The following is a 25,827-nucleotide window of genomic DNA, read 5'->3' as shown; positions in this document are numbered from 1 at the left end:
TCGCAGCTTTTCCGGTGTAAAGTTTGACAACGCTTGTCTTTGAACTAAGAACGGGGTCACGGGCTGACGAACGGGGTCTCAAAACCATGTGCATTTTGTAGACCAATGCAAAAGTAAACTTTTCACCCTAGTATTTTAATTTCCTACCTAGGGATTTTTCACAATCATTCATGGCAGTAAGGCTGCTTTTATTCAAAAAGCGATAATTTTTTCAAAAGGGCGAGATTTTGCCTGATTTTGCTTGTGATTTAGAGAAAAATACTCTGGTATTCATGATTTTTAATCACAGGCTTCGAATGGAAGCGTTGCTTAGAATAGTCGCGTACCTGTCATGCACCCTGTGGAAGCCTTGTGGAAAACGTCACCTTGCCGAATTGAAGTATAATAATCTACGGAAAATCCTGATTCCTCAAAGCAAGTGTTCACTCTAAGGGCTGTGACTACTAAGGAGAATCTTTCCGGCAAATACCAATCTTTGGGAATCGTATTGACGATTCTCATCCCGATTTTAGATGAATATTAAATGAGCTTTTGAGTGCAGTGATTGGTTGAAATAAAAACAATCGCAATGAATTGAAATATGCCATTAATCATAACATTCGCTTCAGATTCAGTTTTTAGGAAGAATTTTCAGGTTTTTTAACCTTATCGGATGTACAATGAATCTCTTACTGTAGGCTATCAGTTTGTTTGACTGTGTCCAGTGTGATGAATGAACGTTGTTGTCTGCAACTTCCCACGCTGTTATTGAAACGAAAAATATTTTCATAAACAAGGTAGTAGAGGACATATTTGATTTTTATAAGAATAATTTTACAAGAACACGGGGCTGAAAATTGGCCATAACCTAAGAACAAGTTAAGAACAATGCGAGCCTCAGATTTCAGAAATTACAAAAACAGTGCTGATTTTAACAGATTAAGTAGAGAAACAAAACGTATTAAGAAGATGGCATGAACAAATAAGCCTGAAAATTTCAAAAAATTAAGAACAGCCCAGCCCGAGTCGAAATTTACTACTTCTTAAAAATGATTCTCCTGCGAGAGGATGTGTAAAGAGGTTTAGCTCATGCCAGGAAAAAAATGATGAAGGTAATTTGTTCCACCTTTGGAATTTGTAATGATTCTAGCCACTTGGTCACTTGGGCAAAAAGAGGTACGGAGATGTGTCGCTGGTCAGGGTACCTTTTCCCCCTCTATGAGTCCCAGGTAGGGGAACACCGAAATAGAGCATTTGGGGAAAGAGTGAAAACTTTAGTCCCATTTAGGCGAGGTCACTTTCAGGGTCACTTTTTCGCAAAATTTTCTAAAAAATGAGTCCCACGTATTAGTACCCCTTCTTTGGTCTGACTGTTTACTTTGCATTTTTTTAAACAAAAGTGGATCATCCCAAGGTAGATAAAATACTATGAAATTATATACTTTAGGCGTACAAACTTTCGCGAGTAGAAACTTTTGCGAGGTCGAAAAATTGCAAAATTTACGACATTTACTTTTGAATTTGAGGAAGAAATGTTTTTGCGAGCATGAACTTTCGCGAATCGTTGGATAAAAATGAGAATTTTTGAATGAAAATTGCCTTATAGGTGAAAAATATTCCTTAAATAGGAATAAGACGGTTGCTATTCGACTTTAAAAAGGCACGAAAGGATAAAAATATGCCAAAAAAATGTGATATTGATTACGATTTCGAGGTTTTATAAATTTCCAATTTTTTTGAGAATTTTTCGCGAGCATAAACTTTCGCGAATTGCCCTGAATCTTCAAGGACATTTACTTTCGCCAAAATTCGCAAAAATGTTTTTACAGCTAAGGTACCTCGGAAATTCTTAGCGCTTACGCTTATTTCAACAATCCACCTTCCTTCTAACGAGCCCTTTAAACGAAGGAACCTTAATTGAAAGATATTAAATTGCAAACCTTTCAGATGTTGTTACCCATCCATGACTTGTGTCAATAACCTCATCGTCCAATGAAAAGGGTAAATTTCTCGACTCTTGATCTGACTGTATTTGTACCACATGACTCGGATCCAGGATTCGTAACAAATCAATCAATAATGAAAGTCCAAGACCTGTAGACAAGTGAACCTTTACAAAAAGTTTATCATCGCAAACACTTATTCACTCATTAAATTTACATAATCATGAAGAATAAAAAGTCATTTCAGTTTTGAATATTATGAATACCAAAAAATGCCAAAGACATATTCACATTTTTAAAGTGACATGGTTTCCAGAATATGATTGTAAAAAAACGTTTGTAGGTCAATCTATCCTCAAATAAAGTCTCAAGTAAACGACCGAACGTACTACGGACGGCCTTTTATGGTCTTTTTCCAAGCTTCCCAAAGTGCATTGTAAAGGGTCTTAATGAACCAAAGATGAGAAAAGATGCACTCTCAGGGTGTAAAATTGGGAAAATCCGACCATATTTTGCCTTAAAATGATCAGAAATTTTGATCGATTTTCATCCAAGTTTACTCAAATTTATAAAGTAAAACTAAATTTTCTCTGTACTGTAAGGGTCCCATTTCAAAGGCCTAATTTTTAGCCACACGTGCAGTCGCTCTTGGTTCGAGTCCCCTCCCCCCAGATCCAAACAAAGTTATACTTCTAACACGGCATAATTTTAAATGATATCTTTTTAACTTCAATAGCAATGTATCAAAATGTTCGGAATGTTATGCTCTCATAGAACAGAATTTAGTTTATTTTCGTTTGGGTTTAAAAGTGCTTCCGTCTGAACTTAAACATCAAACTCACCTCGGACCCAGCCTTGAGTATTGACGATCAGTGGTGCCTGTGTATCACATTCATTCAAATAAAATTGATGAAGTTCTTTGAGAAGATGGATGTAATCATTCGGATTGTCCTTCGTTGATATATATCCATAGAAAAAAGCTCTAAAGGAAAAATGCTTTTTTATAAGAACCAGTAAATTTTGGCTCAGGCTAGGCTATTCCTAACTTTTTCATTTTTTTGTTCTATCTAAAGGGTGTTCTAAATACGCTTAGTTTCTTTAATTAAAAACAGTCAGAAAGAAAAGACACTTTTTTATTAAAAACATAAATGTCAATACTGTCTTAGTAATTTCTGAAGTCTGAGGCTCATATTGTTCATAATTTATTCTTAGGCTTTGGCCAGTTTTCAGCCTCGTGTTCTTATGAAATAGTTTTTTATAAAAATGGGTGTATCTTTAGAAGCAAAAAATGATGCAGTTTTTACGACATTCTCGCAATCTCTGGTATTCAAAAGAAAGACGTGGGTACGAAAAGTAGTTTATTATAAAAAAGATGACTTACTTTACAGGTTTTATATGAGTAGTTCCGAAAAGTGGTTTTGTGATTTTGACCAGTGATAAAACCGCAGGGGGTGTGAATTCCGTTTGTCCGCAATCGCACTCCAAGAAATACACTGATTCTTGTCTGAAACAAAATGAAAGTCTCTCTTCAAATCAGAAACAAACTCCATAAAACTTTTAAGCTAGGCTAGGCGCATGCCCAAAATTGATTTTGATATCGGTGATGTATATAATTCCAGGCCGAGAATTACTACCGTCTTTGGTTTTTTTAGTTTTAGAAACTCAATTAGTTTTATATGAAAGATACTTTTCTTTAAGTTCCCCTATATCAAAACATATCAAAGGGGATGCATGTAGCCTTCTTTTAAGCTAGCATGGTTGATTTTCCTTTAATAAGGCAGGAAACAGAGTAAATTACCACAATAAAATGAGAAGTCATTTCATTTGTGTTCCGTAGGAATCCTTAGTCGTAGTTATTTTTTGAACGGAAAAATCATCAAAGAAATAATTTGATAAGAATTATTCGTCGGTCAAAAATAACCATCGGTATATAAGCTCAACAAGCGATTTATTGTCACTTTCTGTCGGCCATTTTTATTTATAATGTAATTTACCTTGCAAAATTGAATTTCAAATATATATTTTTTCGTGGTACTCCCTGTACCTTTCGAAAGACACTTGCTTTAAAAATTTTGAACTGAAAAAAGCATAGTCTAGATCGCAGACCTCTACAAAGCCGCACATGAGCACGGATCTGTTAGTTCGCAAGTCTGTACGTTCAAGCGCTATATAATTTTCTGTCAAATTGTTTTGTGTTTCGAGAAATAAAGATTATTCTTTTGAAAAAAATTTAAATATGTTTTGTCTTACTTGTTCAATAGACGATTAACTGTGAATTTCGAAAAACTCGATTTACCAACATCCTTTCCACCACAGAACAGTACAGTACACTGCTGATCTAAAAGGTAATTAAGGACAAATTTCAATCATTAATAAACTTGTTTTCTATTCTCGAAGTTGGCTTTAAATGAACATTTTAGGTATTGTCATATTGCATCAGTGTGCAAAATTTCATAAAAAAATATAAAGTACAGCTCGAGAAATTCAAGAAATACTGTCTTTCCAGCGAAAATAGGTTGTTCCGGCGACTTTTAAAATAGTTCCGGCTTCAAAAATCAACTTCATTGAAAATTGAAACATGCTTGATGGTGGGCATTGCTATTAATAATGTTTTTGAATGAAAAAACAACCAATTAAAAGGGAAAAGTCCTATGAAAATCTAGAAAAACGGCGATTTCATGCATATTTCAGGCATTTTCCGTCGGAAAAATTTTTTTCTCAAAAATCGGACTCGGTCATGTTTCGGGCATTGTTAATACGCATCTTTGATAAAAAAATCAGAAACAAGCAACATGAATGGACCTACCTGATGGTGAAAGTTAGTTAGCATTGATAGCAATGCGAAAAGAAAAATCAGTCAGAAAATATAGCATTTAGCGAAAATACACAACACAATAAATTCATCATTGATTGTTGATGGGGGGGGGAGAGAGAAGGGTTGTAGGGAAAATATAAATAGGAAGTTCTGGTCGCAAAAATCAGTTTTATTGACAATTGAATCATGCTTGATGGTGGGCATTGTTATCAATAATGTTTTTGTGTGAAAAACATAGAAATACAAGGAAAAAATACAATGAAAATCTGCAAAAACGGCGATTTCCGGCACCCGGAAAATTTTTTTTCTCAAAAATCGAACTCGGCCATTTTTTGAGCATTGCGAATACGCATCTTTGCAAAAAATCAGAAAAACTAAAATGAAAATTCGAGAGAAAAAGTCAAAAAACCGGTTTTTCCGGCATATCTCCGGATTTTCGGGCCGGAAAAAAATGTTTTTCGAAAATCGGGCTCCATCACATTTTAGGTATTGACATATTGCATCAGTGTGCAAAATTATAAAAATATATAAAGTACAGCTCGGAGAATTCAAGAAATACTGTCTTTCCGGCGAAATAGGTTGTTCCGGCGACTTTTAAAATAGTTCCGGCTTCAAAATCAATTTATTGAAAATTGAAACATGCTTGATGGTGGGGCATTGTATTGATTGTTTTTGAATGAAAAAAACAACCAATTATATGGAAAAGTCCAATGAAAATCTAGAAAAGAAAAACGGCGATTTTCCGGCATATTTCAGGCATTTTCCACCGGAAAAAATTTTTTCTTAAAAACGGGACTTGGCCATGTTTTGAGCATTGTTAATACGCATCTTTGAGCAAAAAATCAGAAAAAACTAATAATAACATCTCGAGAAAATGCGAAAAAAAACAGTTTTTCCGGCATATTTCCGCCATTTTCGGCCGGAAAAAAATGTTTTTCGAAAATCGGGCCCCGTCAAAATTTAGGTATTGACATTTTGCATCAGTGTGCAAAATTTCATAAAAAAATATAAAGTAGAGAAAGAAATTCAAGAAATACCGTTTTTCCGGCGAAAATCGGCTGTTCCGGCGATTTTTAGAAAATTCCGGCTTCAAAAATCAATTTTATTAACAATTGAACCATGCTTGATCGTGGATATTGCTATTAATAATGTTTTTGTGTGAAAAAACAACGAAATATAAGAAAAAGTCCGATGAAAATCTGCAAAAACGGCGATTTCCGGTATATTTCCGGCATTTTCGACCGGAAAAGATTTTTCCTCAAAAATCGGACTCGGCCAAGTTTTGGGCATTGCTAATACGCATCTTTGTGCAAAAAATCAGAAGAAATTAATAATAAAATCTTGAGAAAATGCGAAAAAACCGGTTTTCCGGCATATTTCCGGCATTTCGGCCGGAAATGAATTTTTTTCGAAAATCAGGCTCCGTCACATTTTGGGCATTACCATTTTGCATCTTTGTGCCAAAAATCAGGAAAAACTAATGAGCCAATCTCGAGAAAAGTTTGTAACGAACGGACGAACGGACGAACATTCAGTTAAGGGCTCTGACCATAGTCCATAAATTGATTTTGGTATTTGAACATAAAAGTTATATTTCAGGTTCCTTAACACTTTGAACAAAGAATTGCCTTTATAAATTGCTTTTTAATCGAATCCCTTAAGAGTAATTAAGAATTTAATTGCAAAAATGACGTTATGAACTTTAAAAAGATGTTAATAATATGTTGCATCACCCTCTTTTACAAAAAGTGCTTAGTTTTAATGGGTAATTAACTTTTTTGTTTCAAAATTTCTTTACACTGTCCGCAAAGAATTGAATCTTTTAAATTTTTGCGGAAAATTTTCTAAAAGATGTGTGTCAAAAGTTTTAACTGTTTTTTAAGCAAAATCCAGATGAAAATTGATGAACAAACCACTTTTGAAGATTTCGAGACAAAAAAGCATTTACAAAATTTTCCGAAAAATTTTCATTGTTCGGTAAAAGATACACCATCTACTGCGAAAATTTTTTCAAAATGTTTTTTCTTCGCCGAAACTAAGCTCTTCAAAGTTGAAATAGTCTTCCTCGCAAAAGTCTTCATTTTCTTCTTCATCAAATTTTTTCAATGCAATTTTTGGATTTTAAGATTCAGGAATAGTTTGTCTAACAGAAAATGTATAACATGCCATAGTTTTGTTGGTTACATCAGTCAGAAAACACATTTTAAACACGGCAATTATGAAAAATTCACTATGGTCAGAGCCCTTAATTTATAGGACCTCCGGGTAGGTCCAAAAAGCTGAGAAGAGAAGAGAAGAGTTAATCCTCCAAATCAACCGAAATAAGCCCTATCCCTGGATCGATACCTACCCTAGGATAGGGGAATTACCACGCTTACCAGACACTGCTAACCCTGAGCTCGCGACACAACAGAGCTATTGGCGTATAGACGACGATACTCTAACTACACGGGAGGACATACATTTTCGCAGGTGTTGAACCTATGTGATTATTGTCACCACACAACATGCAATGCCTAGCACACTCCCCATACTCTTTTAGCAAAGTGATGGTACCCAGTTCCCCTCACAAGGCATGCGCTGAACCGGGCGAAGTACACTCACATGCCGAGTGAATCATAGCACGAGTGAGAATAGAACCCTGACCTCCCAGAAAGGGAATCAAGGTTGACAACCCAGGCCCTCGTATTCAGGGATACCCGACTGGGGATGTGGTATGTCAAAGGCCGACTGTTATTCCTTTCCGAGGGGAATTGTTCCGCTCCATTAGAGCTTTAGCGTGGATATCAGATATCAGGCGAAGCATAATGCGTAACGCATGAAGTGAAGTCAGTTATAAATAATCTAATAATGAGAATTACTGAAAAATGTTTTTTTCTAGATCTTGGCGCATTTTAATTATTCTAAAATAAATTCTACCAATACTAATCATTTAATTACATTCTTCCCATACCAAAATATGATCAAGGCATGCCATTATTCTACAGTCAGTTACTATAACAAAAACACCTTATAAAAAAAGAAGGACATTTTAGTATTCGAAAGAGCTATCCCAACTTCACTTTTTACTTAAATTTTAAGTATTGTATAAGTACCGTGAGATCGGGTAACTTGCATCAGTGGAAGCTAACATGCATAGCCCTCAAATGAATGACCTGGCTGGTCATCAAAATACAAAATTAAATCAAAACAAAAATGGTAGAGTAGAGCTGCAAGCGGAGCTGCGTAGTCCATTTGTTTTGAAAATTTGAAAGATTGATCATTCATTTGAGGGCTATGCATGTTAGCCTCCACTGATGCAAGTTACCCGACTTCATGGTATAAGATTATTTCATATAATATACACGCTTTTTTATAAGAATAGTGTACTTTGACTGGGGGTAAGCATTATTCTTATTTTTCTATTGTTCTAAACAATAGGCTTATTGGTCTAACTCTGAAATCTCACCCTGATATTCTTATAGAAATTATTCTTAAAAAAAAGCGTGTAAAGAAATTTCAACCCATTTGGAATGAAAATAAAATCGTTTTACCTGAAATGTTTTTTTGCGAATTCAATATTTGTTCATCAACGATCTTCTTCCACTTTTCGGTTTTTAAAACTGCAACTTCAAATGGTTCAGTGTGGAACTAAAAGGAATAATCAAAATCTGGTTATCATTTTTCAATCAAAACTGTTTGAGATTGAATTATAACTCAAATGAAAGGTGGGACGCCCTCTTGGGGCGGAAAGAGGGTAAACAGAAGATATGGAAGAGGATGCCAACGGCTTAAAAATCCATTTGTTGACTTGAGCAAATAATGCGACACTTGATGTAAATCTAAAACACATTACCCGTAAAATGTTTACAGTCGGTTTTTACTTTCCCTTGTCATTCGAGTTTTGGAGACGTCAGTTTATTTTAAACGGAGTTCTCAGAAAAAAAAACTACTTAACGTAGCATCATCATTATCCATAATCAAAACAAAATCTGGAAAAAAATTTAATTAAAACAATTGGCACTTTCCAATTAGTTTCGCAAGAAATGGCAACTTTTGAGGGGATTTTTCTCTTTGGAATCATTACTCATCACGAGTGAAAAATCATTAATAAAAGTTTGTGTAGGATGAAACGAAAACATCTTGCAACATTTCCCTACTCCCTTACAAAGTTTCGGAATGCAATCATTTAGTAGAAGTCAACAAAACTCCGCCAATAAGATTTAAGCTCGGGTACGAAAATCAGGCTTTAGTGACCAAACTATTAAGAGCTGCTTAAGAACACTTTAAGGCTTATTTGCTGACTTTAAAATACCCGATTTATTAAGAAAATAAGTAAAATACTCACAAAATGAACAAAAAGAAAATATAAGAATATTTTTAGGGCTAAAAACTCAAACAGTTAAGAACAACCGAAGGCTTCAGAAAAAAACCGTTAAAACTAAAAAAAAGGTGGGGGCTAAAGATGTTTTAAATATTTGGGGTGACCTAATGTACCTGGGGGGGGGAGCTTAAATCTCATCATTTAACTTGGGAGCTGAATCATTGAGTTTAAAGCCCGAAGGGCTTGGGTAGAATCTCTAACCTTTCACAGGCAAGAAAAAGTGAAGCCTTAAAAAATGCGTCGTATTTTTGACGACAGATTGAATCTAGCAATTCCTTTGTTTACGATTGATATTTTTTTCGAAATTTAGTAGAAAATTTTAGTTTCAATCTGTCATTTGTGTAAAAACCAGGCGAGCCGCTCTGGATACTTCATCTTAATGGTTGACTTGAATTACTCAAAATAAAGCGCATGTTTAATTTCCAAATTCGTTCATCTGTTTGGAGGGGAGTAGAATAGATTGAGACATTTTTCATTTAAGTTTGGCGTTCACATATTTGGCTAACCCATAATCAGTTTTGGGGAAAATTTAGTCCCCTGCTAGTGATAAACTAACATAAACTATAAATAGGGTTGCCGGCAACCAATATCTGTAGGGCGGGGGGGAGGTAAAAAATTTCTGAGACTTGAACACCGCCATCTTAAACCTTGTTTGTGCTTTGAGAGTATAGCCAATATCGCACGGAACCAAGTGAGAAGTAAGGCTACTTGCATGCGGGACGCCCCGGTAGTACCGCAGGCGGAATAAGTGATTTAGACGATTTAAAATTAAACTACGATTTAACTACTTATTGTTAAATAAACAAAAAATCTTTTTACAAAATGAGCAAGATATTTTATGTCGAACTTTGAACTTCAACACAATTAACATTAAAAAAGTCTTTTTTGTGGAACAATCTATTAAAAGTGTCGAGGGTCGAAAGCCTGGGAGCTACCAAAAGTTTCATGAATCTTGGGAGGGGGGGGGCTTAAAACTCAGGGGGGACCTAATTTTTGCCTGGGACCTAAACTCAAGCTGACGCTATAGGCTGATAGTTAAGGTTAGAGAGGAACCTTCAACCTTTCTCAAGCAAGAAAAAGTAAAGTCTTAAGTTTGCTCCGCATTTAGAAATTTTGTTTGAACAAATACACGGGTCACTTATGTTCTGGATTGGAAATAATAAGTGGCTTCATTTCCCATCCAGGAGTTTCGGATCAATGGTTGGCAGCCACCCTCTTATGAAATAGGTTCCAGTACCGTCATATATAGAGATTTTTTAAACAAAAATTAAGTAAAGTTATTAGGGAAAGAAAAGTGTATTGATCAAATTATGTTTCCTACAATTATCTAATCATCATTTCATGTAATATCACAGTTCATAATTTATGTCATGCTGATCTAATCTTTGTCCAGCTGATTTAATTTATGCAATGCTGATCTAATTGCTTATTTAGAGTATTGCTAAAGCTTATTGTTAAGAAAATAGCTTAAACTGTTCACGTGACTTAAAGGGCGGTTTTTAAAAGCAATATTTTTTTGAGATGGTCAGTCATCGACAGCTACTTATAAAGAAAGGTTCGAAGAATTGTTGAATAACAAATTTTACAGGCAAATTACATTTCCTATTTTGTCATAAAATTTTTGATTTTTATCTAATCAAAAAATGGCTGGTCCCTTATCGAAAGGTCACGCAACTGGAACTCTCGTCTTAGGCGTCTGTGAGTTATTATGTGGAATTTTGGTGATCATTTTGGCCATCGTTGCAGCAAACAAAGCTGATTTAGCTGCTGGTTTATCACCATGGTGGGCTGGTGTTGTGGTGAGTTTATCTTCCTAAGAGATTGGATAACTTTGTCTCCCATATGAAAACTGAAGTTTGAACAAAATTTAAGTAGGGTTGCCTTAAAAAATGGATTAAAAAACTGTAAATACTTCTGTCCTCAAAAGCTCATAATTATCTCGACAAACTTGTACATTTTTCTGGCCAGTCTGGTAAAAGGCACCTTTTTCACAGACCCGATAGAACTGAATATAATAGACTGAAACTCGGTGCGGATTGGAATGTCCATGTTTTTTTATGGTGAGCATTTGAATTCCATTGCTTTCGAAGTGAAAAATTCAGGGTGGATGGAAAAATAGCACATTATTTTGAAGTAAGGATTTGTTTATTTGATTATTTTCAGCGCCGGGGACAAAAATTAGAATATAGTTTTCCACTGGGGACGATATTTTGGTCAAATTTTCCAGGGAGAAGGGGGTTCCACAGGGTCAGTCAGTGAGAAGAGGGTGTTGGAATCCATTTTCTGTTTAAAATATTGACAATTTCCTTTTTACAGCAAAATATCATATCAAGAATAAAGCTTTTAAAGCATTAGATCTTATCTAAGTTTTTGGTTTTTCTAAAAAAGCGATGCATTGTGAGATTGTTTCGGGAGTATTACAATAGAATTCCCTCGAGGAATTCCTGAGAGATTTCTATTGTAGTAATCCCGTAACAATCCCACAATACATCGCTTTTTTCGAAAAATCAAAAACTTCGATAAGGTCTTTTATAGTCAAATTAAAGTAATGTTTTTTACTGCTAACCCTGCTAGGAAAAAAAATTATTCTTGAAGCTAAAACTTTTATCATAACAGTATGACTAATTCAAAAAATAGGTTTATTAAATTAAACTCTAGTGCGAGTTTTAAGTTGAGCTTCATCGACAAAGCTATTTTGATTTAAAACTCTTTCATGGTATGTGATAAATGTGCAGTAAATGAAAAGATTAAAAGCTTTATAAAAACTCAAATAATGAAATTCTTTTAATAATTCTTTTATAAGAATATGGTGTAAATCCATTTCATCATGGATATTCTTAACTTTTTTGGGAAAATCAGCATAAAATATTCTTATGGCATTCTTAGGTTAGGATCTTAATTCAGACTAGATTTAACATTTAGTACATACCTCTAAAGCATAAAATGGCATTTTTGTGAAAGGAGTAAGCCTTACTTGGGGGTAATTGGCGACTAATAATAGAAAATGTTCTAAAAATGGCATTCTTAGCTTGAGTAGGAAAATTCCATGATGGTGATATTCTTAGCATTATTCTTAACCTTTTGACCATTTTCATCATGGACATTCTTATAAAAAAAACGTGCAAAAAAATTCCGTTCTCTTTACCATGCCAGGAGTCATTGGAATTATCGATGTTAATTTAGCAGCAAGCAGGATGGGCCTTTACAATTACCATGATAATATTGTTCAAGTAATAATTAAAAAGCCATTAGATTGACGTCTTTTGCCTTCTCTTGTATGTATGAATATGTCAGGCTACATGTATGAACATACTCGACTTTTCTCAGAGACACTGAGTGTATGAATTTCTAAGCATCTTGTATAAACTTTTAAATTGGCTTGAAACGAAATCTGATATATACATGACACTGAATCAGAGTTTTTCAATAACTTGAATAACTAAAAGTTTCCCCTACTTCTCCAGAAAGAACCCTACGACGACCACAACAAATGAAAATCGTAATTTGAAACCTTTTTTCAATGTGGAAAATTCTACAAAGCAGAACACTTCTCTCCTTTGAGAATAACCTTCATAAGAATACTGTATCAGGTTCAATTCTGGCAAAACTCTAGAACAAATCAAGATCAATCCCAAAACCTCATACATACTCTGAAGAGCTAGACACGACCACGACGTCAGCATGATTACGAGCTTCATAGGAACTTTGCTAATGACGGTATGAGAGGCTACCAAAGCAACTCTCTTTTTTACAGAAGTGTGAAACCTTGGAATGATCTCGAAGAAGATATTGTTGAAGCACTATCCTTAAAAGTCTTAAAATGTAAAATCAAATATTCGAAATATTTTGCTATAAAAAAAAAACAAGAAACAGCAAAGAAAATGATAATTTTGATCCCTTTTAAATAAGTGAATAAAAGTATATTAAGAACACTTTTAGGAGCATTTAGATCTTGCATCACAAAAAATAAGAACACCGAGCCTTAGTCAAAACTTACTGCAGCTCTTATGAAAAAAAGTGTTGTGCTTTTCACAAAGACTATTGTTTGTCCTTGTTATCTGCATTCTAATTGGAGTTCGTACACGTTTTTTATAGCGGCAAACTACATAAGAGCATAAGACTTCGATAGCTAAAATATCAGAAACTTTCTTTCTTAGGAAAATGGAAAAAAAGACTCACGAAATGGTGAAAATAAGAACATGTTTAATACATTTTTAGGGTTAAAACTCAAAAAGTTAAGAATATCCAAAGCCTTCAAAAATGTTTATTTTTCATTTTAGTTTGCCATCCCAGGAATCATTGGAATCGTAGTGGGTGTGACAAAAAATCATTGTGCAGTAAGTGGGAATTAAATATTTGTTTTATCATATTATCAACTTCTGTCCAAACTAAATTTAAAATTATATTATTGAATTCTGATCATAATTAGATTTTATACCATTCCATTTCCATTTAAGAATATATTGTTACACCCATTGAACCTTAAAATATGGTAAATCTTTACATTTTGACTAAATAAAAAGTCACATCTTAATGATCTTAATTTTTTTTCTCCATTTCATAAGATTTTTCAAATTTTAATTTGTTTAGATGATTGCATTTATGGTGTTGAACATCATCGCATTCATTTTGCAAGGAGTTGGAGCCATCTTGGCTGGTATTGTTATTGCCCTCTGGTCATCTGCCGCCGCCGATGTAACCGATAAATGTAGGCAATCCGCTTATAATGAATGCACATGCAGAACGGACGATGGAACCGATTTCACCATCAGAGGTTTGGATAATTGTGATGAGATTTCTTCTCTCTTTTCCACTATCACTGCAATGTTGGTTTTCTTGATCATTGCAGCTATCATTGCTCTAGGTGGATCAATCTTGGGATGTATTGCCGTTTGCTGCACCAATGTAAGTAAAATTAACTTTCCCATGACTGGGAAAAAGAAATTACCCGAGTGAAGGGGAAAGCGAGTTATACTTTCTCACAACTAGTAACTTAGTGATTTGAGTCTCTGTAGATGGAAAAACCATGTAGGTCGCTCTTTCTGTAACTCGAATCTCTATCTATGAATCGAATTTCTACATACAACTCATTTTGTTAGTTACAGCTCGAATTCGCTAGCTACAACTCGAATTTCTATATACAACTCGAATTTGCTATCTACAACTCGGCTTTCTAGTTACAACTCAAATCGCTAGCTACAAACTGAATCCTTAGGTGAAACGAAACTTAAATCTTAACGGTCCTTAAATCTCTTCTTTATCGAGATCTTTTACATCTATAACCCGAATAATAATATGTAGCTCGAAGTTGTCTTTAATTTTCATTTCACTTTAATTTATAAAGTTGTTATCAAAATTCTCTGTAATTAACGTGTAAAACTGTACAACGTCTTTATTAATCTTTCGGTCATGAACTCGTATCTTTCTAAAGAGCCAAAGTCAAAATTCATCCCAACTGGGTTATCCCGCATATTGGGTGCAGCACTTCTACTATATATCTTGAACCTATTATATTTTGTAATTACTAAGTCATTTCTTTGCTCTTTGTCCTTTTTAGAACCAGCCACAAGGAGGTGTTGTCTATCAAACTCAACAACCACCTGCGTACTCTGTCCAACAAACCACCACTGTTAAACAGTGATGGTTGAATTTCACTCAAGATCATTTTTTTGGTTACCATATTATTTCTAACATATTATTTTTGATAAACCGTAAAACGTTTTTGTATTGTAAACATTTGACTACATTTTTTGATTTAATGGTATTTGTAAAATAGCGCTATATATGTAACCTTGTAAATTCCTGATCACCTCTACCTTAAGTAGTGTGTGACAATTTCACGAATGAATGAATACCTTAAAAGGGAAAATTAAAAAGGGAAAGACCTTATCACTTTTGTAAAAATTTTTGTCACAACTTCCTTAAAGTTGATCAGAAAGATTTTCCGCCGGGGAAAACTCCGTCACTAGCCTTAAAATATCGGTCACTTTTCCACGACAAATTTTTCCCTTTTAAGGTTTGGTTTATTGATGATTTAATCTTGACATATTGAGATCTTTAACAAGATGCTTGCCAAAATTTTCATTTCCCTCAGTTTATTTCATATCTTTTTGTACATATTTACAATGTGCTCATGTGTTCATTTTTAAGGGAACGTTCCAAAATTTATCCCGTCCCACTTCAAAGACATTTAATCCTATTCAGATATTATATAATTTTTTGAATGATTGATTTAATTTGTTGAATGGGGAAGACCAAAATACATGAAAATTACTAAAACATGAACTAAAAATTGGTGATTTTTTCAAATAAATTTTCTTTTTGACAACTTCGGAGATGATTTAGAATTTTCTTTACTTGTAGTAGTATTTCTCTTGTAACGTAACACAGGTCAACCCTCATGAATTTGAATATTTTAAAAGAGTCGACATTTAACGTGGATAGCCCAGTAATGTAAGGCTTTGAAGACTTTTAGGTAGTCTTTCGATTGTTTTCACGGGGTCCACAGCCAGCCGGCTTGTCTATCTTTGAACTAAACGGAACATTGGAAGGAGCGGGAATTCGAACCGGGAACAATTGTTTGAGGCGCCGATGGCTTGACCATTCGATCCTTAAAAACATTTTAAAGACGTTTTTAAAGACTTTTAAACACATTTGAGGAAATAAGAATTAAATAGTTTATCCACTAATTACAGTAAAAGAAACTTAGTCAAGGTGGAAAGATTTTCTCCAAAGAATTATCTTCATAAAAACAAAGACTAGACTAGACTCAAATAAATAAATTCAAATATAAATAGATACAGTTGACCCTCGCTTATTCGAATTTCTATTATTTAAATCTTTTTCTATAATCCGAACTTATTCTCAGTTCCAGTTAGGAAGAAGCCCTCTTTTAATATACTCTTTATAATTCGAATCTTTCTGTTATTTGAACAAAGTAAGATTCCTCGTCCGAGTTAGTGAGAGCCCCGGGGGGAGGGGGCACTCGATTTTGAAAACGACCGTACGTTCGGTCAAAAATCAAGTCTCTAAAATCGGACCCTTACAGTGCAGGAAAAATTTGGCTGAAAATCGACCCTTGCTACAGTGCAATTTTTCGAAATTTTTTGCCCTTTTCAGGGCAAAATCTTTTGAAATTTCTCAAAGTTTACCTCGAAATTTGGTATTTTCTCAAATCTTACACCCTTACAGTGCACTTTTTCCCACTTGCTCACAAATCAACCCTTACAGTGCACTTTCCAAAGTCCAAAAAACCTAGCCTTAAGGGCCGCACGTCCGGTAGGTCACTTACCTGGAGTGCCTCTCCCCCCCCCGGGGTGAGAGCCAACTGTAATAAATAAATAACAAATCAATAATTACGGTAATATTTTGAGTAATCGACTCCAAAAATGAAGGTTGTTTTGAATAAACGCCCCCAATTGACTCTCTCTTTGTTGATTGTTTACGCTTTAGTAGTGTATCCGGGTTCTTTAGGTGGTCGTCCAGAATTATTAGTCACCAAGTTCTTTCCGAAGAGTACAGGATGTCCAGTATCTGTTCCTAACCCGATTTGATATTGCCAGAAATACACGGATTGACCGGCTTTCAATGTGATAGTGATTTCTTCCGTTGTTTCAGTTTCTTTACTCCAGTCTTGTGTTGTTGTATCAATCTAAATCGATAGAAGATAAAGTAGAGTCTCTATAACTCGAACGTTTCCTCAACTCGGTCCCTTCAGTTAACAATGCCTTGTATTAAGTTAACTATAACTCGAGATTTTCTTAACTCGAACAAATGTTTGTTTCCTGTGCATGTTCGAATTATGGAGACTCCACTATATTTCGAGCTTTCAAAATTTGTCCAGTATAGATAATAATTTACGTTCTAAGACCCGAAAATGTTTAAAAAGCCCCGAATAAATACTCCGAAGACCCCTTCATTTATAAAATTGTGGAAAAAATAATTTATTTAATCTAAATAGCCTAAATTGAGCATATTTTTTACAATAATCATACGAAACGGCAATTACGCCGCTCTTCCGTTTTTTAGGAGCCTGATTGCATCATAAATAAAAAAAAATCTAATAAACAATTGAAAACACGTTTAAAGGGATAACCAGATGAAAAGTAAAACTTTGCTCAAAGATTCCTTCCATGGTCCTTCTTAAGACCACCAAATATTTCCAAATGACATTCTGTAACCAAGATAATGACGATTTAAAATCTCAGATTTTCGCACTTCACACATACCTTCATTCTATTGTTTTCAAGCAAAAACTTAAAATATCAAACCTATATATCTTGACTTTGAAAAACAAGAAGCCGGTAAAATTTGGAGGTTCTGTTAAGGGCTATAGAAGGAATCTTTTGGTTGAATTTTATCTTTTATCTGGTTACCCCTTGCTTCAACCCACCTTTAAGCCTCCATACGCAGCAGTTAAAGTCATTTGAGTTTTAGCAATCGATTCAGTCAACGCGCCAGCAGACGTTGTAACAGAAGCAGAGATACTCCAGCTATGTTCAGTCGATGATAGCTTCTGTTTGTTGTAACCAACTTTCTTTGTGATCGTCTTTTTGTATTCAACCTAGAAACAATGTTTTTAAAATTTAAGAGGTCACCGTCTAAAAAGTACCCAAGCAAGGCTGGATGATGATTTAGAATGATGTAAATGGTTAAAGATTTGATTACAGGTCTTAAAAAATATTTTATGCTTCTGTTAGCGTGCAGAAGATAAGTGGGACTGTCCAGTTTAATGAAAGAATTTCTTGCAGGAAATGAATTAGGCTCTTGCGAAAAAAAGAAAGTAATAAATTACGGAAGTTTTTTGGGAAAGCGCATTAAAAACTAGCAAAATTATGGGATGGGGCACTGAAATCTTTACAATATATCGGACATCCTTAGCGTACGAAAGTTTCTGGAAGAGCGCATTAAAAACTAGTAAAATTACATCAGAAGAAGACGGGTTTCTGAATGATTTGATCAACGTCCATTGACCATACACAGGCCCGTAATTCACAGCCAAACCACCAGGAAGGAAACCAATAACTGGTTTAGCGACTGAATAGGAAGTATGTAGAAGATCTCGCGTTAAATCTGAAACTCGATGATATTCGATACCCCAATGTCCTTGTTTCACAAAGTATTTCCAGCCTTCGCGTGCCCAATAGTATAAACCACCTTAAAAAAATTGTACAATTGTATAAAAATCAATGATTTTTTTAACAGTAAGAAGAATACACGTTACACAACATAATTACATGTAGGCAGAAAGCCTTTATAAAGCCGATTCGGAAAAAATGATACTTCTAAAGAGTGGAGTGTCTGATTTATCTGATATTCCGACGGCGGATTGGCGGTTGTCTGTACACAAACCCAGTAGCTACGGCTTATTTCAAAATTCATTGCCATAGAGGGTCTGTTGTCATTGTTTTTTCTCATTTGAGATTTTTCAAACCGACCGCTGCGATGGAGCGTTCGTGAGAGAAGGGACACGATGAGAGAAGTATTGCTATTTATAAGACATACTTCATCGCAGAGGTCTCCATACGGGAATTTTTTTATCAAACAGACACTGCGCACAGAGTGTACTGCGAAGTGATAAACGTGAGATACACTTTGGTACAGAGTAGATTGGCGGCTGATCACAATAAACCTTTAAAGGAGCGGGTCAATTTCCATCGGAGAAGACGTTGATTACATTAACTTCAGAGCTTTACTATGTCAGAAGAAAATTATACATCAGGTCCAAGATAAGAGTGTACAATACATATCATTACCTTGGCAGTTGGGATGGAGTTTAAATGTTCTAGCTTGGCTATCATGTGTCATGTCAACCACTCTACGATATGTGTTATCGCTGAATATTATGTATTTGTGGTGGTCCGTTCCACCAAAATAATGTTTTCCACCACGACAATTTGGATGTAGATTGTAAACTCTTGAATCTCTATCACTTTCCAATCCTCGATTCTAAGAGTATATACATACAATTAACAGATAATAATCTATTAGATGCCGGGTAGCTCAGTCGGTAAAGCATTCGCCTTACAATCTGTGGTTTGTGGGTTCGATCCCCAGTCACCGCCGACTCAGCAGATGAGTAGCTTAGATTGGGTAATCTGATTTAGGCGGTAAGTTACTGGAGCTGAGAGTAGGTGGGGCGCTCCACCTCAGCATTCGATCTCCCAGGTCTAGCGCAAATAGAAAAGGGGATAGACTCCCTCACTCCCGGCTCCGCCGACAGCCACCATATGAATATACTTACTTACTTTTACTAATCTATTAAGGGCTCTGGACAATTTTTCGATTTTTCACCAATTTAAATGGCAATTTCTGCATTTTAAAAAGATTAACGTATAACTTTTCTTGTATGTCCTGGTAAACCTGCCTTTTAAGAATTTAAAAATCGAAAAATTGAAATGAAAAAATTAAATGAAGAAGAAAACGAAGAGTTTTTCGAAGAAGAGTATTTCACCTTTCAAAGCCCTAATCTCGGTAAAAATCAAACATTTTGGAATTTTTTTTGGTTCAGGTGGTGTATCTATTTAGTATCTAAAAATACAATTTCTGAAAATTTTTTGTGGAAGTATCTTTCCTTTAAAATCTCCAAAAAACCTCATTTTTGGCAATTTTCTCCATTAAATTTCTATACAAAAACAGCTATAACTTGGGATGTGGCCAAATAGAAAATTTTTCCGAGAAAATTTAAATAAATTATTTCTCATTAACTTAAAAAAAGTTTGAAACAATAAAATGATTTCCCCAAGGAGATTAGGCTTTTTTTGTGAAAAGTATATGAATAGTCGAACGTGCGCAACGCACTGGGCTCAACTTCAGTGGCTTCAAATTATTCATAGGTCCAATTGTAGACACCCAGATATTCACCCAAGGTACAAGTGTGCGAAATTTCAGCCAAATTCAAAAATTTTTGAAGTCTCCAGGCTGCCCCAAAGCTTTAGCCTCGTTTTGACGAAAAACTCGTCCCCAGGCCCCAAAAATCAAATTTTTTGAAAAATGATAAAAAAAACCCCAGATATTCACCCAAGGAACACGTGTGCCAAATTTCAGCCAAATCCAACAATTTTTGACGTCTCCAGACTGCCCCAAAGTTTTAGCCTCGTTTTGGCGAAAAACTCGTCCCCAGGCCCCAAAAATCAAAATTTTTGAAAAAATGAAAAAACACCCCCAGATATTCACCCAAGGAACAAGTGTGCCAAATTTCAGCCAAATCCGACAATTTTTGAAGTCTCCAGGCTGCCCCAAAGTTTTAGCCTCGTTTTGGGGAAAAACTCGTCCCAGGCCTCAAAAATCAAAATTTTCAAAAAATGAAAAGTGTGCCATCAAGAAATCAAGATGAAGTTATAATTTTCTCGAGCTTTTCAGGCTTGAAACAAAAGAATTTCGTCACAACACTCTAATTATGTAGATTTTTTATAGCGACAACAAAAGAAACCTATTTACTCGACATAAATTCCCTTAAGGGCAAGAGACCTGGTATGTGACGAGCCGTTTTTCCATCTCTTTACACTCCTCTGTTCTTAAACATGTCAAAGAAGCGAAAAATAAGGTTTTATCTTCAAATTCTGAAATTGATTTTTCACTATGACCAGAGCCTTTAATTTGGGAAGGATTAGGTTGCATGATACAGATAGGCAAAAATCGGAATTTTCTTTGTTTAGTAAGTTTTTTAGTTGAGAATTGCCAACGTTGAAATTGGAAGTCAGCGAGGCAGGGTAATATGTTACACAAGGCCATAAACTTTAAACTTTAGGTCGCACCACGAAAAAATTATTAAGCGAAAGTGTTTTGTAATATTGCTGTTGTCACATCTTAGTTCACACTAAAGTTTTGATGACGCTAAATTTTAGGTGCTTTTACCGTTACTGTTAAAAAAAACACTTACCTTTCGATATTGATTTCCCTTGATGATATAGTATTTGCCCCCGGGGATCGCCAAGTAATGGTCTGCTCCTTTGCACGCTTCACACAATTTATAGATCTTCGTACTCGGACTTCCTGTTAATGATCCAGCTCTGAAACAAATTACCTCATTATGAGTTCATCTAATGTTTCCAGCTCACCCAAATAGAGACTTATACGCATGCGTAATTTATCGTTTTTTAAACCGCTACAATCAGCGCCGAAATATTTGGCAAAAAAAGGGGAATTCCTTCAAATCTTTAAAACTGCAAGTGATTTTTAAGTGCTTTGAAGTACAGTCCCGGGGGGGGGGGGGTACTTAGGCAAAATGGGTGCCGGGTATGTGCGAGCCATAAGGGTACCTTTTCTCATTCCTCAAAAGTCTCTCAAAGGGGTACAAATTCAAAAGTTAGTCTCTGAAAGGGTCCCAAAATCACAAAAATCTAAAATTTCTCTCTCACAGGGTCACGATTTCCAAGAATTTTGACCAAAATTTGGTGAAAATCAAACCAAAATTTGGAAAAAATGGACCAAAATTTAGGAAAAAGTCTCTCAAAGGGTCCCAAAATCACCAAAATTTTGTCTCTCAAAGGGTCTATTTTCGATTTTCGGCTCGGACATACCCGTCACCTCGCAAACCTAGTACCCCCCCCGGTAGTACAGTTCTGAAGTAGAGTTTTACCTCTGAGTTTTAACATTAGACTTAAAAATCCGATGAAGTAGAAATACTGAAACTGCAATTCTCGCTTCGACCTTTGAATTCTAAATTTTAAAACCCACTTTCCCGTGGAAATAATTGACGTTTTTTGTTTTTTTGGGACCCTTGGGGCACAAGGTACCTGTTGACCACAAAATTCCAAAATTCGCAAATTGACCGTTGACAAAATTAGGGGTAAAGGGGCCGACCGAATGACGTCACAGATTTGGGAAAAACTTCAAAATGCGATATCTCGAGTTTGAGAAGGAGTTGGGAGGTCGTTGACCCCTCATTGGATCGGAAATTCTATGGGGAATAAGTTGGGAGGGGTAACAGTGGTATATAGAAACTTTCGGAAATAGATCTATTCAAATTGAGGCATTTTGGGTCCGATGACGTCATCAAAACCTGAAAAATTCAATATCTCGAGTTTGAGAAAGAATTAAGCAATGGTTGACCCCTCATTGGATCGGAAATCACCGAGAGAATCCTTTGGGTAAATGACAAATTGATTTCAGTGAATTAAACAATTTATTGACCTTTTGATGACGTCATTTAGGGCCTAAATGACGTCACAAAACATTAAATATGTGATTTCTAGAACTTCAATTAGTTATAAGTGATAACATTTCGTTCTTTGGGCTTAGAATTCAAGCTTCTAACCCTCCCCCACCATCCAAAGGGCTTTTGAAGTGTTCAACAATACTCTACTCGGCGGGTGCGACGCCGGGTGACGACGTTTATGAAAAATATGTGAAACGCAAGATGGTAGCTGAGCTGTTATTCTCAAATTTTGCCAGGGGTTGATTTCAGTATGAAAGAGGGATTTCGTGCAGTTTTAAGACAAAAAATCTTATTGTCTTTCGAAAAAGTAGTTGATGATACGTCGTGGTTTTAATTTTGTGTTAAAATTTCATTTTCATCTATGATTGAGCGCGAAAATTAGCACTACCTTCCGATAAAAACCCCGTTCAAAAAAGGATTCGACGAAGAAGCCCCTACAGTGACTTTTTAACAAAAATAATTCTGACGTCAATTATTCAAAAATCATGTGACGTAAATTTTCGAATTTTAGAAGGCGTGGCACTTTCTACGAAAAATTTAGTAAAACTTGATTTTTTAAACAGTCAATGCGCAGGTAGCGAGTGCCTCACTAAAAACCGAGATTTTTTACCCCGTTAATTGCGTAGAAAAAACGCGGGTGACGTCTAGTATAGGCTAATGCGCAGGTAAAAAACGGAGGTCTTCCGCGGGAGAAGTGGATATAAAATATTGTCCCGTAAGTTCGGATATGCTCATGATTGTTTTGGAATCATAGTATTTATTATTTGGTCTTTTAAAGTGCGTTACTTCGCCCTTAAATTCGTAAATACTGCATTTTTTTCCATTCTTATGCACTGATGATACATTTGACCCTCTAAATTTGACGTTTTACTGCTTAATAAGTTCCCGTTTTCGATTAAATTGAAGATTTCAAGTCATATTCTCACATTCAATTTGAAGCATAGAAAGGTATTTACGAGAAATCTTTCAACTACTCGATATACTCCCGTGGTTGATGAAAACTAATTTGAATTCACCTTAAAAATAAAGTTAAAGAGCATCAGCAATACCATCGTTATCATCCTAAGGGCTTTTGAAGCTAAACCGGCGTTTGCGACGACGGGAACCGTCTAGTATGCCACTATGAGAAAACGATCATCCGTAAGATTTCTTTCTCTTGAAAAATGCCGTCTATTAAATTTGACCAACATTGAAATTTCAATAATAACCGGCTCGATCATCTTCGAAATGTTGATAATGCAACAAAAATGGGTCAAGTGAGGGCTTTTTCTTATTAACAGGAGACTCACAACTATGATATTACCCTTGTCACCCGAATAGACGCCCCCGTGTCTTTTTATTTTCCTTTTTGTTAGTATTGGTTCTTATTAAAATTTAGAAAATTTTCCTACACCCCCTGCTTATTCGAATCCCCCCGTCTATTCAGGAAACAAGAGTAACGGACTAATATTGAAGTAGAGACCGGCTACAAAGTTAAAAGTTAATGAAGCGAAGCGTAGTACAAAAGGTAAAGCTTTCGGCAACGATGCGATAGGTCGTGGGTTCAATCTTTAGTCAGGTCATACCAAAGACTTCGAAAGAGAGGGATCAAGGGTAAGTAGAGCAGAAAGAAAGAGACCTCGCCTGCTATCGGGTAGAAAGCCATGGTCTGCAGTCGTAACACGTAAAGAATGCTTTTCAAGTTAATATTTACTTCTCAAAAAGTGTAAAACATGTAAAAGGGTATAAGATCTATGATAATAAAACTAAAAAAAAGTTTTACCTCATAAAAACACCAAGGTCAGACCGAATGATGTAATGATAGCCGCCATCATAGTTTGTCCCACAAAAATCATTTCCTTTCGTGTGAGGTACCAAGCTTACAGTAGCTGAAAAAGGATTTTACAACCAATGAGTTTCCATGAGAACCATTTAATAGGAATACGAGAACCCATTTCGGCCAAATATTCAAGTACAGTTGACGCTCTCTAATTCGATCTTCAAGGGGAATTAGATTTTTATCGAATAAGTGAGCTTATCGAATAAGAGACGTCGTTTATGAGAGTTTCTTGTTGACGGAGACTTTAAATTTCATTTGAAGGGAGGGAGCTTATCGAATAAGAGACGTCGTTTGTGAGAGTTTCTTGTTGACGGAGACTTTAAATTTCATTTAAAGGGAGGGAGCCTATCGAATAGGAGACGTCGTTTGTGAGATTTTCTTGTTGACGGAGACTTTAAATTTCATTTAAAGGGAGGGAGCCTATCGAATAGTAGAGGGTCAACTTCAACTTTATCTCAAGAAACATCTACGGCAACGTTAGAGAATGATGAAAAAGCACTTCTTATTTGATGAAAAAACTCGTAGTTGCTTAACTGAGCAGTGTAAAGAAAAAAAGAAAAAATCGAGAAGATAACATACCATTTAGATTCTTTGTGACTGAAGCAACAATGCATAGAAATAAAAACATTCCCTTCACGGAAGCCATCTTGTCGGATACTGTTTACGTCTCAAGGCCAATCATCAATTCTTTGATTTGATTTGTAGCACAAGTAAAGTGTTCAAACTATTTATAGTTTTTTTTTCGTTGGATTCGATTAAGGGGGTCTAAAACTTATCGAATCATTTTGCGCTTTAAATTATCAGATTCAAATTAATTCAATTGTGAAAAGACTTAACGGGTTTTAAGGTGTTAGTTAGAAAAGCTTTACAACTCAATACACAACAGTTTAATGTATTTAACCAAAATTTCATGACCCCCGTCTGAGTTACATTTTCATAATATACAGTTTAATATATTTAACCATATTATCGGTGTGGAAAGTGCGTGAAACTAATGAAGTAGAACGGATGTATAAAAAGTTATTTTACACTATGCAACAAAAAAAATTTTCTGGGGGTCATGACTGCAAAATAATGCACAATCTTTTGCTTAAGGGCTTAAGGAAAGAGAGTAGTTCTATGTAGTGTTTTTTATAAGATATGTGGTCACAGCAGCAATCGAAATGTTTTTTAATTCAATAAATGAAGAAAATCTTTCAGATACTGAACCCCCTTTGAACGAGACTTATCATTAAAAAGCATCTTATATTAACTGTAAGTGTTGCGGAATTCGTGATGAATTTTTATGTGCGTGGCTATTTTTGTGGTTACGTGCCTTTGCGGGTTGCTTGCCCTCGTGGGCTGCGTGCCTTGTCCATTGACCACATGGTCAAACTAAATTCATCGTAGCGCCACATTACCCCTTTGAAAGTCGACGAGACTATCCAAACGACGGACTGGAAGAAAAATCTACAAGAAAATTTTAAAAAAATGTCCAGGTCAATAGCAAAGAAATCGTTGTTAGATTCAATCTTAGATACGCAGTATCAGTAATGAAGAATTTGCTTTAACACTTTTCAGTGCGCAAACTTTATAAAAATCAGATTTTATCTCAATCTTTTTTAAAACCAAAAGTGAGACAGTGGTCTATTTGCTAGTAGATAGTAAACTCTTTCTATAAGCAGACAGTTTATTCCCCTTAAATGCAAGTGGTTAGAGGAGTAGCCATGGCCAATAATGTTACCTCATTTGGATGAATGTATTCTACGT

At 35.3% G+C, this 25,827-nt stretch overlaps 3 protein-coding genes across 4 annotated transcripts in view; 1 reads left to right on the top strand and 2 right to left on the bottom strand.

The window, feature by feature from the left end:
* LOC136818131 (polynucleotide 5'-hydroxyl-kinase NOL9-like) overlaps positions 1 to 25,827 on the bottom strand; it is a 35,538-nt gene that overhangs the window by 5,357 nt on the left and 4,354 nt on the right. For both annotated transcript variants that reach the window (XM_067074489.1, XM_067074490.1), the window contains exons 6-11: positions 8,271 to 8,367; positions 4,173 to 4,260; positions 3,304 to 3,426; positions 2,765 to 2,904; positions 1,920 to 2,073; positions 673 to 741 (exon numbers count right to left, since the gene is read on the bottom strand). In XM_067074489.1, coding sequence (XP_066930590.1) covers positions 673 to 741; positions 1,920 to 2,073; positions 2,765 to 2,904; positions 3,304 to 3,426; positions 4,173 to 4,260; positions 8,271 to 8,367 — 671 coding nt within the window. The remainder of the gene's footprint in view (positions 1 to 672; positions 742 to 1,919; positions 2,074 to 2,764; positions 2,905 to 3,303; positions 3,427 to 4,172; positions 4,261 to 8,270; positions 8,368 to 25,827) is intronic.
* Positions 10,619 to 15,315, top strand: LOC136818124 (uncharacterized). Its single transcript, XM_067074482.1, has 4 exons — positions 10,619 to 10,899; positions 13,381 to 13,437; positions 13,691 to 14,005; positions 14,658 to 15,315. The coding sequence occupies exons 1-4, from the start codon at positions 10,744 to 10,746 to the stop codon at positions 14,739 to 14,741; spliced, it is 612 nt and encodes a 203-aa protein (XP_066930583.1). The 5' UTR covers positions 10,619 to 10,743; the 3' UTR covers positions 14,742 to 15,315.
* On the bottom strand, positions 15,866 to 24,895 carry LOC136818123 (uncharacterized). The gene is made up of 7 exons (XM_067074480.1): positions 24,658 to 24,895; positions 24,022 to 24,127; positions 20,982 to 21,111; positions 18,856 to 19,048; positions 18,027 to 18,256; positions 17,493 to 17,663; positions 15,866 to 16,751 (listed from the first exon to the last, which is right to left on the bottom strand). Exons 1-7 carry the CDS (start codon positions 24,722 to 24,724, stop codon positions 16,542 to 16,544), a joined length of 1,107 nt encoding a protein of 368 aa, XP_066930581.1. The 5' UTR covers positions 24,725 to 24,895; the 3' UTR covers positions 15,866 to 16,541.

Source organism: Clytia hemisphaerica, unplaced genomic scaffold (assembly GCF_902728285.1).
Source record: "Clytia hemisphaerica strain Z4C2 unplaced genomic scaffold, Clytia hemisphaerica genome assembly, whole genome shotgun sequence".
Taxonomy (NCBI): domain Eukaryota; kingdom Metazoa; phylum Cnidaria; class Hydrozoa; order Leptothecata; family Clytiidae; genus Clytia; species Clytia hemisphaerica.
The sequence above is the reverse complement of the archived record's forward strand: the minus strand, read 5'-3'. Positions and strand labels throughout refer to the sequence as shown.

Excerpts from the sequence above, each read along its gene's own strand:
- LOC136818124 (XM_067074482.1), top strand. The coding sequence starts at position 10,744 with ATGGCTGGTCCCTTATCGAAAGGTCACGCAACTGGAACTCTCGTCTTA. Across the intron at positions 13,438-13,690 it reads TGACAAAAAATCATTGTGCA|ATGATTGCATTTATGGTGTT; the intron begins GTAAGTGGGAAT and ends TAATTTGTTTAG. Across the intron at positions 14,006-14,657 it reads TTGCCGTTTGCTGCACCAAT|AACCAGCCACAAGGAGGTGT; the intron begins GTAAGTAAAATT and ends TGTCCTTTTTAG.
- LOC136818123 (XM_067074480.1), bottom strand. The coding sequence starts at position 24,724 with ATGGCTTCCGTGAAGGGAATGTTTTTATTTCTATGCATTGTTGCTTCA. Across the intron at positions 18,257-18,855 it reads ACTCCATCCCAACTGCCAAG|GTGGTTTATACTATTGGGCA; the intron begins GTAATGATATGT and ends AATTTTTTTAAG. Across the intron at positions 16,752-17,492 it reads CTGCGTATGGAGGCTTAAAG|ATTGATACAACAACACAAGA; the intron begins GTGGGTTGAAGC and ends CTATCGATTTAG.